General features: G+C 41.6%; 1 protein-coding gene across 10 annotated transcripts in view; it reads left to right on the top strand.

Annotated features, from left to right (window-relative positions):
- The window catches only part of TMEM229B (transmembrane protein 229B), a 36859-nt gene extending 26055 nt beyond the window's left edge, over positions 1 to 10804 (top strand). For 4 of the 10 annotated variants that reach the window (XR_014012881.1, XR_014012882.1, XR_014012883.1 and 1 more), the window contains 2 exons: positions 1868 to 1916; positions 4657 to 5007. Coding sequence is in view for 5 of the 10 variants with exons in the window: in XM_081213134.1 (XP_081069260.1) it covers positions 1887 to 1916; positions 9717 to 10247 (561 nt within the window). In the remaining 5 variants the exon portion in view is untranslated. Of the gene's footprint in view, positions 1 to 1867; positions 1917 to 2201; positions 3129 to 4656; positions 5008 to 7402; positions 7600 to 9716 lie in introns of those variants that run through there. The other 6 variants (XM_081213134.1, XM_081213136.1, XM_081213135.1 and 3 more) reach the window with 4 other exon arrangements.
- The last annotated feature ends 4840 nt before the right edge of the window (positions 10805 to 15644 follow it).

Raw genomic sequence — 15644 nt, 5'->3', positions numbered from 1 at the left:
TCATCCATTGCATTTTACATTTCACTGGGAGCATTGTGGAAGTTTAAGGAGCACAAGCAAAAGTGCCGCTTCATATTCTGAGGCAGGGAGAAGATTTGCAGCAAGGTTCGAAAGCTTCCGCTTGGATCAAATTGAAGGTCAGATTCCAGAAAGCAGTGTAGAGGATTCGCTGAGGTTATTTTTTATACCTCATAATTACTAGGGACATTGATGCCCCTGAGGCATGGTTATGTGTATCCTGTTCTGCTGGCGCTTAGGGGCTCACAAGGGAAGTGGTATACATTCCCAAGGCATCTTTCAATCAGACTCCTGGGCAGCCCTGCTATCTGAGCTATGGAAGGTGTTTGTCTCAGCCAAGGACCAGAGTCATCCAAAGTCTTAGAAAGGCTGGTAGGGTTTTCCCTTTCAGAGGCTGTGCCCTCCCTTGGAAAGCTGTCTGCAATCTTTAAAGGGCTCATAGCTGATTCTACGGTCCCAAGCACCTGTCTGACTGTGGAGCAGGGGAAACGGTGGGGAGTCATTCCCGGAGTCTGCAGGTGATGGGAGAGCCACATCCTCGGGCTGAGTTGCTGTAAATGGGCGTGCTAAGGACCCCACGGGAGGGTGACATGCGAGTCATCCAAAGACGGGTCCTCCTCATGATAATACGTGGTCTGAAACATTGCAGGGGGGTTTCCTCACATGCCAGCTGTTGTCAAAAAGTAAATCCAGGAAACATACAAAATGTTATTTGAAGAAATGCTTTGGAAGCCAGTCCTGCCCGTGTGTTGTTTGTGCTGTGCACAGTTATTGGTACCTGTATGCTGGTTAGTTGGTGGAGGACTGATTTTCAAGGGCAGACAAATAGAACTGATTTTTAAAAATGAATAACGTTAAGCATTTAATTTTCCAGAAACAGGAAAATCCCCATTTTAGAACATTGTTTAAATTTGCAGGTGGTTTTAAAACCAGTTATAGTTGCTGGTATTCAACAGTCTCCTACCTTTCTGCTGGGTCGTCCCATCCCCACTCCCCCGCGTGCGCCTTGATTGTTGAGTGTCTAAATGCTCCTGATTCCAGGACTTTTTCTTCCCTTTATTTATTATCTCTCAGAGAACTGTTCAGTTGACTAATCTGTTCTCCCTGGCACCGTCAGCATTTCAGCCCAGTTTTTCAAGACTGAGTTAAGCACTTGAAAAAAACCCCATTGAAACCAGTTTTTCAAAACTGGCTGTTATGTTTTCATCTTAATGGCAACTTCTGACACTGCTGCCTCCACAGTTGTGAGTGGGCTTTTGCCTCATTTGGAGTCAGCCACTTACAACAGCAATCCCACTAGTACTTGGGCTTTTACTTGGGTCACTAGGGACAACCCTATTCCCCCAGTTAGCTCTAGGTGTACCTGTTGAGCAGGTTTATCATCCCAAAATGTGAATACTCAGCTACCTAGCCCAACTTCATGGTAACAATTGTCTGTAGCTTTGAAAGTCCACGATTCCTATTGGTGCCCAACAATAGCCATCAAGAGTGGCAGAATTGTTAAATTGGTGACCACTAGTCTTACATGAAAAGACACTAACTCTATCCTGTCACAGTGCCTCTGCTAGCGTAATCCCAGTCAAAATGCTTGCAGTGAACGCACAGCATTAAGTGGACTTTTTAGCTCAATAACCCACCAGCTGTGAGAGGTGTCCTTTTTGCACTGGCAGCAGTTGTAAGTCAGACCAATTCTTAGTGTATTCTGAGCCATCCCAGGAGGTGGCTTTTGCCCATGCAGCTTAGAGATTTGAGTGTTGCTCGCTTGCAGCTTGGTTGTTCCATTGTGAGCCCCTTAGGAAACATTGACCTTTTCTAGAATCTTAGTTCACTTTTTAATTTTATCTTGTAGGAATCGTACGAGCCCAGACATGCCTGTGAATGTGGAGGAATCTAGGCAGGTGAGCTGTGAATTGCCAATGAAACAGATCTTTTTTGTAAAGCACAGAACAACTTTTCAGTTATGGGAGGTAATAATAAAGCAATGAAATACATTTTTATAACTTGTTTTCACACAATCTTTTCTCCAAATCCTGAATTCATTGGTAAACTGCACATACTGCTTAGACGCAAGCACAGCTCAGTTGCTTTCAGTGCAGTTGGCTCTCCTCTTTGGCCAGCTAAGTTATTTCCTTGGGTCACCATTAGTATGTGCAACTTCCCCTCTTCCTGAATCTAGAGTCTACCAAAATAACCTTGTAAGGAGGTATTAGCTATGGGGGTCTATAGATGTATATAGCAGGTCACAGACACATTGTGGGAATGTACAGACCAATTAGATGTACAGTATCTCGTAAGGATTGAGGAAGTACATTTTTCCTGTTTCCTGTTGAAGCTGGCTGAATCAGAACTCATTCGTTTGACCCCTGTCAAAATGCCACTTTCTTTAGAGCAGTTCTTCAACTTTTAATTGCTGGGTGCCCCCCCCCCCGTAAGGAACTAATATTTGATTGGATACAGGAACAAGATGTGCTTAAACATCATCATCATCATCACTATTAATAATCATATTAAAATTGAAAACATGGGAATGCTTTTTTTAAAAGCAAGGATCTAATGTTGGTTTGAATTGAGGAGCAAGCTGTTCTTAATATTAAAATTATTTTATTATTAAAAGCATGAGGGAAAGGCAAGACTTCCAACCGAATCACTATTTGATTCATGGATTAGATTGATTGTCGTTGGTTTCCAAGCTCATGAGGAAGATGGGCTCTCTAGCGTGGAAGGTTCTGACTCCTGTTTTTTTATAAGTCTCTACACACTAAATTGCACTGAAGAAGTTAACTTTGGAAGATTTGTCCAGCCTCTTTGTAGCATTCTTGGGAATATTCTGATAATTACATATCCAGAGTAGGCTGCTTCCAGATTGTTAATTATTTTGTCAGTCGGGTTTGATCACAAATGGGCAAGTTCAAGTTGTGCACTTAAACTGTATTTGGCACTCTTGTGCAACAAACCTGTTTCCAAAACCAGAAAACTGTTTGTGGTAAGGAACCTGACAGAAGAATGCACTTGAAAGTGTGGAACAATTGCTTGACGCAATGTCATTTAACTTCCTCGGAAAACAGACAGGCAGACAAACCAACCAACCAGGATAGATGCACTATAAACAAGTAACCCGAGTCTGTTTCCTCTATTCACTCCAAAGTGGTAGTTGCTTGCTTCATAACTTTATCCTAGCTCTTAGCATTATCTAATAATAATCTTAAAATTATCTAACATAATTGCAAGCCAGATACTCTTACTCAGTTTTGATCAGGTACCATATTGGTGGATCTATATTTTATTATTACAGTATTACTTTTTAAAGTGTGTCTTGGCCACATCTGCACTGGCTACTTTCTGAGAGATCAAATTTATTGCAGATCAGCAAGAGAGTTCTGATGTTGAAATAAATTTCTCTACACTGATTATCTGCCTTTCTCTGGCTCTAGCAAACCTTTCTTTCCTCAGCCATTGCTTTCTGTAGCACTACGTATTTATACATATATACTGTACTGGGGGAGGTTGTCCACTAGGTACCCTTGTCCTGAGTTGTTTCAATCTCTAAAAATTGACAATTGGCCAGTGCAGAACTTTCAACACCACCTGCACAAGGTCCAGCTCCTGAACCATGTGCAAAGTAGCCTCCCATTCAACATATTACAGTAATATAGACATTAATTTATCAGTGCCTAGACCACCACAGCAAGGCTATTCCTATCCAGGAGCAGTCATAGCTGATGAACCAACAGAAGTTGATAATGGGTGTTTGGATCCATTAAGGTCACCTGGGCTCTAGTGACAATGGTGGCTCTAGGAGCACCTCCAAACTATGCACCTACTGCTTCAGAGGACGTGCAACCCCATCCAGGGCAGGTTCCAAACTTGGGAAGTGCCCATCCATAGGAAATCTATTCATCATCATCTTCATCTTGCTGGAATTCAGTCACAGTTTATAAGCCCTCATCAACCCATAACTGCATCCAGGCATCTTTTTCAGACATGCACAGCCTCTCCTGATTCAGGTGTTACAGAGAAACAAGTATACTGGTGACACTTCTCTCTGCATCTCCTAATGCTTGCCCCCAGCAGCTTCATATAGATGTTAAATAGTTTTGTGCCTGTGGTACCCTCCAGATCAACTGCCAGGGGGCAAGGGAAGTCATATAGTATGATTCTTCGAAATCTGCCCTGTAAATTGAACTAAAACCACAGGAAAACTTTGCCCCCAGGATGATGCCCTAGTCAATGGTATCAAGTCACTGAAAGATCCAGGAAAAGGAGCAGGTTTGCACTTCCCATCTCTGTCTTTCTCTCCCTACTGAAGAAGGTCAGCCATCAGGATGGCCAAGACCAATTTTGTCCCAGAACCGGGCATGAACCCAGATTGGAATGGGTCAAGATAATCTATTTCATTTAAAAATGACTCTATGTCTCCATGCTATTTCTCAACCTTTTTATTTTTCAATGGTCCCCAAGTGAAATAGGCCTCAGATGCGTGGGAGGAGCAGAGCAAAATACCCTTTGACTAATATAAATTGATGTTTTCTGCTGATGACTGAGAAGCCTGTACATCCCTGCTCTTTTGACAATTTGATAATTAGATTCATTTAATCTTCTTTTGTCGCTCCTTTTTATTCTATCCATCTCCTTACTCAGGATGGATTTGAGAGCTAGTCAGGGATCTCCTGACACAAGACACAGCCTGTACTGGACTGAGCAACAATACAGCCCAGGAAGGTGAATTCCTCTAGAAGAGAAAAGAAGCAAGCATAGACACAGTGGGAATACCTAAAAATAAACAAATGGAAGATAGCTTGCTATGCCTCTCTACTTGAACTACACAATCTAAAAAGACAAGAAAAGAGCACAAAGCCTTTTGACATCTTTCTTCCTCTCTGTCTTCCTCAGCTAATGCAGGTTGTGAGCCTGTGCATGGATTGTATCACTGTGATGTTACGTACAGGACCTACCACATTGTTGTACTAAATAAAGACCCATTAAAATCTCTTGGAGTGTGCAATGATTTAAATGGGCCCTAAATGGCCTTGGTCCAGTATACCTGAAGGAGCGTCTCCACCTCCATCGTTCTACCCGGACACTGAGGTCCAGCACCGAGGGCCTTCTGGCGGTTCCCTCGCTGCGAGAAGCCAAGTTACAGGGAACCAGGCAGAGGGCCTTCTCGGTAGTGGCGCCCGCCCTGTGGAACGCCCTCCCACCAGATGTCAAAGAGAACAACAACTACCAGACTTTTAGAAGACATCTGAAGGCAGCCCTGTTTAGGGAAGCTTTTAATGTTTGATGTATCACAGTATTTTAATATTCTTTTGGAAGCCGCCCAGAGTGGCTGGGGAAACCCAGCCAGATGGGCGGGGTATAAATAATAAATTATTATTATTATTTATTATTGGTTATACCCTAATTGTATCATAGCCTTATGTGGTTTACAATGCAGATAAGTAACTGAGTATAGATTGATCCTTATAACAGACCCTATGGTCTCAGATTCACTGTAGTGTAACTGGAGAAAGAGGTACCGGTAATTGTTGTGTTGTGTGCCCTGGTCCATATATTTGGACAAACAACTTTCAATAAATAGAACTAAGTTTATAGTTCTCCTAGGCAGAAATTCAACTCACAACACCAGTGCACAACCCATATTTTTATACATTGAAGAGCTGGTGTCCTAGGACCAATGTCATGCTGAGTGGAAACCCATAATTGCAAGAGAAGTTGCCTCGGAGCAAGGAGATAGGATCTCAGCATTTGAATGGCTACTGGCTTCCATCTTGCCACCAACGCCATCGCTGACCACTAGAAAGTGAGAAACAAGCCTCTGATAAGTGCTGCCTGCTCTTAGTAGGCAGTGCCGCAAGCTAATTATAAACTTGATACTTGCTAATTCCCCACTGAGAGAAGGGCACAATGGAAGTGCACGTCTTTGGTTTTTCTCTGTAGCCCTTCAAAGAAAAGCATTTTAATAAAGTCTGTTTTTTTAAAAAAAAGATATTTATTAAGGTTTTCAAAATATTACAAAATAGAAAAAGAAAAAAGAAAAATACAAAATAAAAATAGTTAAAAACAATTCAATCTTTCAATAACTTATCTTTTGTTTGCTTATTTCCCGGACCTCCTCACGCCTCCCTTTTCTGTATTCCAGTTCAGTTTGTTGGTTCAGCAAATCCCTCCCCTCTTTGTTTATCCTGATCTTCAATCTTAAAATATTTTAGCATTGGATTTTTACCTATTAATAGTTCATTTTCTCATATTCCCTTATAACATTACAGCTATAAACCACTTAGTTTCTATCCAACATCATTCTAACATTCATAAATTTTACAATATTTCTGTAAATAGTCTTTAAATTAATAAAGTCTGTTTCTTTTTGAAAAGCTGATTTAGTATTGCATGTGAAGGACAGCTGCTTTGAAATTTAACAACCATGGACACTGTGTTGTTGCCCCCATTTGAGATATGGGATGTGCGCCAGAAAGACTGCTGTAGTCATTCTTATTTCTAAGGGTGGAGTTGAGCCAGTTCCTTCTAAGAGCAAAACTGGCACACCTAACAAGTTTTCTTCAGGAGACAGAAGTATCAAATGCAAGGCATCTTAGCTCCTTGTCATCACATTTCCTGAGTGCTTCTCTGCTCTGGATCCTTCCTAGGCATTAGTGACTGTTTAATGTGCTTTATTTACAGCATCTGCAACATGTGCGTTGAGCAACTGGTGTTGCCAAAGCACTAGAAAAGCTGCCTGAGATTAGCTGTTATTGCCATATCTTGCAGTTGAAACAAATGTCTCAGGGCAAAAATATGTGGGGCCCTGTCACTGTAGCTGCTGTGGGTAGGAAACATATAGGTTTCTTCCCTCTTTGGGTGCCCCTTTTTTCTTTCATTGCTAGCTCTGTCTACCCCCCCTCCCAAGCTGTAGAAGATTATATAGGTAAAGGATTTTTTAAAACGTAGTTTGTAGTTGAGATTCCTGCATTGCAGAGGGTAGACTAGATGACGCTTGGGACCCCTTGCAGCTCTACAATTCTATGATTCCTCCATACGTTACGTGTTTGTATGAAATCCAGATTCCTCATCAAATCTATGTGTGCAATTTAAATTAGCAGTTTGGCTTGTGTTATCCATACCTCCACATGATGTACGAAAAACAGAGCCTCATTGATGAAGCAGCAGTGGCTAGTTTTTAACTGTGTTACACAGAGCAATCCAAACCCCTGATCTACTGTGCCGGAGAAGACCAGCATGAGAACCTATATACTTTAGTATAGCTGGGAATAAAGGTTTTTTTAAACGACAATGACAACCCTACCTCATTGAGTTTAAGTATGCTGTTACCTAGCTTATTCCCAGGTCAATGGAGTAGTTGTGACTTCATCAGTGACAACTCACAGCCTCAAAAAGTCCAATTAAGATCTGACTAGGGAGCAGTTCATAGTGTACCATATTCAGGAGGGCTAGGGTTGGATTTTGGCCTGAAAATGTCTCAGTGTGGGGGCTGAATTTCTTTTTTATATTATTATAAACCAAGGAAAAGGCAGAATGTCAACATAGCACTGGCTTCATCTCACATGGAGAACCATTTGATATCAAGTAGGTATTTGGCCCTGACCTCTGCCCTTCTACCTAAACATGCCTTGTAGCTATAACAAAAGACTCTTCCTCTAATGTGGAAGGGAAAAGGTTATGATACAAGTGAGAGAAATAAAAGTATTCTGAATAGGTTGTGTTTGTGTGAACATGTGAACTCAGTTTGTCATGGGGCACTGGTCACCCTGTTCCCACCATTCTCCGTTCTCCCTAAGAAGCAACTCCAGCAATGTGTAACTTTCCCAGAAGAAAAAGCTTTTCTGTAGGACATGGAAATAGTTCTGCATCCAGATGTATCAGGCAGAACCCAAATGTTCTCATTCTACAGACCATGGAAGTTGGTATCACCACCAGTTCACTTTTTAGGTCCTGCACTTGGCTCCCAAAAGGTGGGATAAGTCAGTGTGGTGTAGTATTTGAGACTATCTGACTAGGACTGAGGTTCAAATCCCAATCGGCATGAAGCTTACTGGGTGACATTAAGTCAGTCATTATCTTGCAACCTAACTTACTTCATCGGGTGGTTGTGAGGATTAAATCTCAGGGACCATGCATGCCGCTTTGAGCTTCTTGGATAAAAATGTGGGCTGCAAATTAAGTCAATTGATAGAACAGACTATAAAACTGGACATGCCTCCTTGTTGAGGTGGATGGAGCAGTAGCTGGCAATTTTCTAAGTTATAGCCAAGCATTGCTATCCCAAGAAGACTTTTGGAGAGATGTGCATTGAGAAAGTAGTATAGCCAGAAGCACTTGGGGAAGTAGCACTGCATGGGCAGCTAGTTCTGAAGTTCCTAGGTTGTTGTTAATATCCAGATGCCAGAGCACTTTCGGATACAGAAAAACTGTCATCTGTCAGAGGGCCTTCTGGCGGTTCCCTCACTGCGAGAAGCAAAGCTACAGGGAACCAGGCAGAGGGCCTTCTCGGTAGTTGCGCCCGCCCTGTGAAACGCCCTCCCACCAGATGTCAAAGAGATAAACAACTACCTGACATTTGGAAGACATCTGAAGGTAGCCCTGTTCAGGGAAGTTTTTAATGTGTGACATCTTGATGTATTTTTAATCTTTGTTGGAAGCCCCCCAGAGTGGCTGGGGAAACCCAGCCAGATGGACGGGGTACAAATAATAAATTATTATTATTATTTATTATTTAACACCAAATCAAGGTTTTGACATTATATCTGAACTGTTTTTTGTCACACTCCCTTTTTTATTAAATGAACGTCTTAAAATGCCTTTCGGTATCCTTTGTGTCACTTACCAATTGTACCACATACTGTTCTTTTTCTTTCCTCATGTTTCCATTAGTTTTGCACCTTAGTCACTTCTCCAACTTACTCTTTCTTGTAAGCTTCCTGTTTGGATGTAGAGCACCTGCATCATTTAGCTAAAATTAGTGTAGCATTATCTCTTCTTATGCTTGCCTTAGCTTGGTCTTACCTGCTGCTACGTAGAATGTGTGTCACATTTTAAACAAGCTTCATATGCACCCCCTTTTCAGGCTTTTTAGTTGTCTTGATTCCCAGGTACAGCTGAAGTGTGTAGGCAACAGGAATACCACAGCCTAACTTAAATGAGAACTGGGACGTTTGCACATAGGCATCTATGTGAAAGTAGGTCCGACTGCCTGGTGTCTAGTACCAAAGACGAAACAAAAGTGAGGCCTGCTTGTGCATGCACAAAACCCTCAGTGCTCATTAAAGTTATATGCACAGCACGGCTGAGGGAGAATGTGCAGATCCAAGGTTTGCTTCTGTATCGAACTGCGAGAAGACACTTTCCTGGCCACACATGAGTCAACACTATATTACACTGTAATCTGGTTCTGAGCATACTGCAAGAAATTAGGCAAAAGGAAGACAGTGCAGTGTGTCACTCCTCTTCAAAACTTCACTAGTCAGACCAAAAAAAAAAGATACTCCTACTTCCTAATCTGGTTTTGAGCAGGTCACTTTAAAGATTTATGCCACTTTCATTATCAATTCACATTTTTGTACTTTGTACCTTTATGCATTATATTATTTTGTTATATCTTTAACCTCCAGTGTGACAAGATCTAGTGCTGTTACCATTGTTTACTGAGTCTTTAAGCCTTCTCTCCACCCCCAATTGTCTTTCAGAGTTCCTGCTGGGGACTGTGCGGAAGGATGGCGTCTGCAGAACCCCTGACTGCTTTCTCCCGTTGGTACCTCTATGCTATTCATGGTTACTTCTGTGAGGTGATGTTCACAGCTGCTTGGGAGTTTGTGGTCAATTTCAACTGGAAATTCCCAGGCGTCACTAGCGTATGGGCACTCTTCATCTATGGAACTTCCATCCTCATTGTAGAAAAGATGTACCTGTACCTGAAGGACAAGTGCAACATCCTAGTGCGCTGCCTGATTTACACCCTGTGGACGTATACTTGGGAGTTCACCACCGGCTTCATCCTGCGCCAGTTTGATGCCTGCCCTTGGGACTATTCACAGTTTGACTTGAACTTCATGGGCCTCATAACCCTGGAGTATGCCATTCCATGGTTCTGTGCAGCAGTCATCATGGAACAGTTAGTCATCAGGAACACCCTGCGTTTGCGATTTGATGAGAATGCTGAACCCGGGTCTCCTACTGCTGCTGTAACCTTGGCCAATGGCCATGTGAAAACTAACTGAACAGTAACTTTAAACTACACCTTGACTAAGTGAATTCTCCTGCCCCTTTCACTGGAGACTTTTGATGATGGCCTCAAAAACAAAACTCCTGCTTCCTGTATGATAAACAAACCTCCTGTGTTTGGAGGCATGCATGAAAAAGTGGAATCAGTAGGTTTTCTATGGATTTTTGCTCTCTTTTTTGTTTTTTTTAAAGCAACAAGTAGCACTGTCAGCTACCTGTTGGTGAGATAGTTTGACTTGTAACTTATTATGAGAACAGTCATAATACCTGCATTTTACTACATATGGGTGGGGGGGGGGATAAGAGTAATGCTCATCAACCTTGTACAAATAACAAGTTAGTAGATTGGCACAGACGCCCCATTTAACTTGGTGATTGGCTTATATTCCACTAGGCAATATTCAGGTGCTTGCTTTCAACCAGTACCTCCCATGGGACCCGAGATGCTTCAGGGTCAAGGAAAACTCATTAGCTGTTGAGACAACCCAACAGTGGCAGTCAACTGGGGAGGTGGTTTGCCCTCTTGTGTGCTCCCTCCTAAGGCTTTTTTTTTTTTTTTAATGCACCACAGTGTATGATATTATGGTGCTGGACATCTTCCTGGATTTCTATAAAATTACTTTTTGACTCATCCATCCTGAGGCTCGCTAGAGACCTTCTCCCACTCCCAATAGTCTTTTTAAAAAATAAAATAAAAGTCTCTTCTGCTGGATTAATTATATCATTACTGTACAAGTTGCATTTTTGGCCAAGGAGCCCAAAACGGGAGAGAAATGGCTGAAGTCTTCCCTGCCTCCTATCCTTGTTCTTTGTAATAGAACTGAACAGAAGGGCTGCTTCAGCTCCGATTCGCCCCATAATAACTGTTCACATTACCAGGATCCTCTCTGCCTTCCTCCCCTGAGAATTCTGTCACCAATGATACCACTGGCAATAATTGTGGACCATTGGCCCAGGCATTGAAGTCTCCATGTGTCTCCTGGATTCATTGGGAATTAGAATTGTGCAAGACACTGTGCAGTGCTCATCTGCTTCTACAGATCTTCGGGAAGCTATGCCTGATGCTCTTCTCTATGTACTTAACAGCAGTATTAGGGGTGCAGTAATCTCTCTTCAGAAAGCTATTTATGAGTCGCTGGAGGTGATATCCCACTGCCTTATGGTGGGGAGCGCTGAAAAGCCATTCTCCAGGATCTTCCAAATGGATTGTGACCAGTGTAGCTAGGACGGCAGGCATTCTCGAACCACCTTCCCTAAGGTTGGCTCCCCAGAGATTGCTGAACCACAACCTCCATCATCTCCAGCCCACATGGCCAGTGGTCAGAGGTTATGGGGGTTGCAGTTCAACCTCTGGGGGACCCAAAGTTGGAGAAGGCTGTTTCAGAGCCTGCGGAAAGTATGAAAGACCCAAGGACAGCTTAAATTAACAAAGCATCCAATAGCCTTAAGAGGAGGGTATGCTGTCACTAGACCTCCTGGGTAAAAACAAAGAAAGAACCAGGTATCATTTGCACTGAATGGAATTGAATTGCACTAGCAATGAGTTGAGCTTGGGATGTGAGTTTCTTTATGTGGCTGCAGTCTCATCTTCTGTGGTTTGTTTAGATGAGGCCTGCATTATTGTTCGACTGACCATTGACTGTTTTCTCCATCTGGCAGTCAGTTAACACAGCTGTTGTTTGTTCTGTTGAATTTCATTCTACTACCCAGGATGGGATCTGCATTGTTTTATGAATAAGAATAACTGTAACAGTATCTTGTCTTGTATTTTCGAAATGTAATTATTTTGTTCTTCCTAATTTTCGCTCAGGTGTGAATCCATTGCGGGCAATGGATCTGCTGGAGCACTCAAAGCAGAAGCTTATTCAGGTCTGCCCTGTTTTAGACAGTGTCTCCTGAAATACTCAGCAAACACACAGAGAGATTAGCGTTCCCGTTTATCATTCATCCATTTTATATTGAATTAAATTATGTTTCCTGTCTGAGGCCATGCAACAACGTGCTGCAATAATGGTCAGCTGAGTGGAAAATAAAATGGAGGAGCCATTTATTGGCTATGGAATCACAATCTTAATCCTTTTTTACAGTGCAGTCCTATGCATGTCTCCTCAGAATTAAGCCCAGTTGAGTTTAATGGGGTTTATTCCCAGGGAAGGGGATATCAAATTCCAGCCTTAATTCATAATCTGACTTGCCATAAAAATAAGCATTATTCTTGGCATTCCACTTTTCTAATCTGCTGTCCTAAACCACAAAAGAGAAACAGCGAATCAGAAAGATACTGCGTCTTGCTTTTCATGAAAAAGTTTTTAACAAACTAAAATATATTTTCCTCCAGGTATTCTGTGATGGAGGGAATGGTGCAAATAAGAGATGGGCTACACTTGAATCTTCTGGTAACCACAGTTCAAAGCATTAGATAAGGCTGGACTAGTGGAATATCCTTGCTTTCACTAGTAGCCACTGACTGCTAACATCCGCTGCAACACTGGTTTCTTTACTAACATTACAAAAACACTATAATGGAAGGCTTTTTTAATTTTAAAAAGGCAACATCATGGATCTATTTAGAATATGTAAGGTTGTTGTAGCAATATCTATCCCCTGAATTGGCCAGTAGCACAATCCCATGCTCCTTAGAGGGTCTATAATCCCATCCTAAATAACACAGTTATTTCACGGCTCACAAATTGTTATTTGCTTATACTGAAAAATGGCTTCTAGCCTCTTGTCTATGAACACCCCTTTCACTTGAGCTACATTTTCCCATGAGGAATTAGAACTACACCTCCTTGAGCTTATTTTATGCTATTTTATTTGGTTCGTACTGTGTAGATGTGTCCCCAAGGGGCTATAATTTTCACACACAAGTGCACTTTATTCGCAGTTTGCACACCAGGAACTGAGCTGGGCATAAGTTCCTATTTCCTCATGCAGCATTCATCAGACTACAACCCACAGACCATATGAGCTTTCCTTGATACTATTCTACAACATCTCAAAGTTACTGTATGTGTCAGGCCCTGCATATCTCCTTACTCTTTTTTTGAGAAAAGCAACTTGGTTGCAGTCAAGCGTTTTACCTCTTTTGCTTTATTTACATTTATTTTGTCCTTCAATTCTAGTGAAAACTACTGATGTTGTTTTACAGTTGGGTTGCTTAAACTACACAGCAATGGTGGCCTCATTGTTGAGAACTGTAGTCTAGAAGCTGTGCAGCAGGTAAAGCACTGGCAAATAAAACACCCACAGAACTCTCAGTTAAATATTTGCTTGTATGTGTATCCTCCTCAGTAGATTAAAGTTGCCTGTTTGAATTCACCAGCAATAAAAAAAACTTGTGGTTTGTTGGTTTTGCCCTCTCTTCCTTGTAAGAAGAGGGTGGTTCATGCTTATGTCATTGGAAATGGGTTATAAATTTGCTCGTGCACTGCATTTTACTTGTGTTATGTTGCAGCTTTTCTTACAACACAGGAAAGAACCCAAACTCAGCTGGTCTATTTCTAGGCATACCATTCATATTTATTTAGGTTATTCAGTAGTCATGTCATCTCCCACCAGCCCTAACCACTGTGACTAATGACCAAGGATAATGGAAGCTGGTCCAGCAATATCTGGAGGCTACAGGTTCTTCACCTCTCTTTTAGCCATTCAGATAGATAGCAAAAGAGCTCCAGCACCACACAGATAAGGGACAAATCTTGCAATGAATGCAAATGTGTGGCAAAATTAGAAAGGACATACTTAGTCTCTAAAATATGCTGTCTCTGTGCTTCAGGGCTCACTGGGGCTAATGAGGGAAGTGCCTCTGCAATTCCACTGTGTGTGTACACTGTGTACAAGCAGGCTGGGAACCTACTGGACTTCCATCAGCCCCAGTCAACATGGCCAATGGTTAGGGATGATGGGAATTGTGGTCCAACAGGAGGGCCACAAGTTCCCCATCCCTGATATACAGGCTTCCTAAAGCAAGTCATCTTGGAAGCACTTTGTCAGCACTTATCTTCTACTTCTGTACTACTGTGCTCAGAGTTGTGTATGTGTGTCTTTCTTTTTGGTTATTCCAGATGGGCACACTTGGATATTCTTTAGAGTCGTTGTCCCCACCCCCTGCCATTCTTTACCTTCTATGTAGAGGGGTGAATAGTGGGTAAGAAGCAATTTCCCCTCAATACAATTCCTATATATAGCAAAGAAAGCACTGACAATAGAATTTACTTTCTTTTCTGTATTATTTTAGCAGAACATATCTGGAACATTGCAACTTTCAATTGAGATGAAGCAATTTATCTGTTTATAGTATGCCTGAACTTCCAGGCAAAGTCAAAACATTTTGAGTGGAACACAAGTATGTAATTAAAATTGCTTTCAGATCATTGATCTATTATAGACACTGCAGAATAGTCAAACCTGCTTTGTTCATTAGGAAAGTGCTAGGAGTATATGCAACCTACCCAACATAGGGTCCTAAACCTTATTTATCTTGAAGCCTTTTGGTCATTGTAACAAGCTGTTTTTCTGATGTTAAATTTTGATTTCCAAACATGCGGTCTACAAGTACAGGTTCTAATTTTGAAGTCCCCACATAGCTATCAAGTTAAGACAAAAAACCCTGATCCAACTAAAGTTAGTCATGACTAAGTCCCACTGAACTGATGGAGCAAGTTAAGTCACAGCAACCTTGAAGTCCATTTTTTAAATATATTTAGAGATGCTTTGACCATAGCATTCTTGCTATGCAGTTGAAGCTGATACTGTGATGAAAAGAAGCACAAAACATCATAGCTAGTAGCAAAAACAAATTATTTATGAATAATTACATCTATGATTCCATAAAGGGGGGGGGGTAGGTGACTGCTTCCCACACAATGACTGGGAATCACAGGAGTGTCCTTGATTGTTCATCTAAAATGAAAATGTAGAAAGAGTATGTCTACTTGAACGAAGGAGAAGGTAAACTTTCTGGCCCATGTGAAACTTAACATACCTGCAATCTGTCTCAAAAGGATACATAAGCACACCTATAAGGGTCATATATTTATATATATTTTCCACAATATGGTTCTAAACATGGAAGTTACTAACTTGTATAGGACCCAGCAGCAGTGTAGGTGCTGTAGCAAGGTTTTCTTTAATAACTAAAAGCTTGTCACAGAGAAGACGGACAGTGTTATGTGGAAGGAAGGACTGAAGCAATGGATTCCTAGCACAGTATATTTACAGTATATTTATTGAATGTTGGGGGGGGGCAAAGTAAGAACACCTCTCAACTGATTTATCTAGGGGATCCTCCCAGAGCAGCAAATTGGATCTGATGACCTTTGAGATACCTTTCATGTCTATTCAGTAGTAATTCGATTGAGACCTATGGTGCTTACTACCTGGTAAGTGGG

Source organism: Podarcis bocagei, assembly GCF_964188305.1.
Source record: "Podarcis bocagei genome assembly, chromosome: 1".
Classification (NCBI taxonomy): domain Eukaryota; kingdom Metazoa; phylum Chordata; class Lepidosauria; order Squamata; family Lacertidae; genus Podarcis; species Podarcis bocagei.
This window is presented reverse-complemented; position numbering and strand designations above follow the sequence as displayed.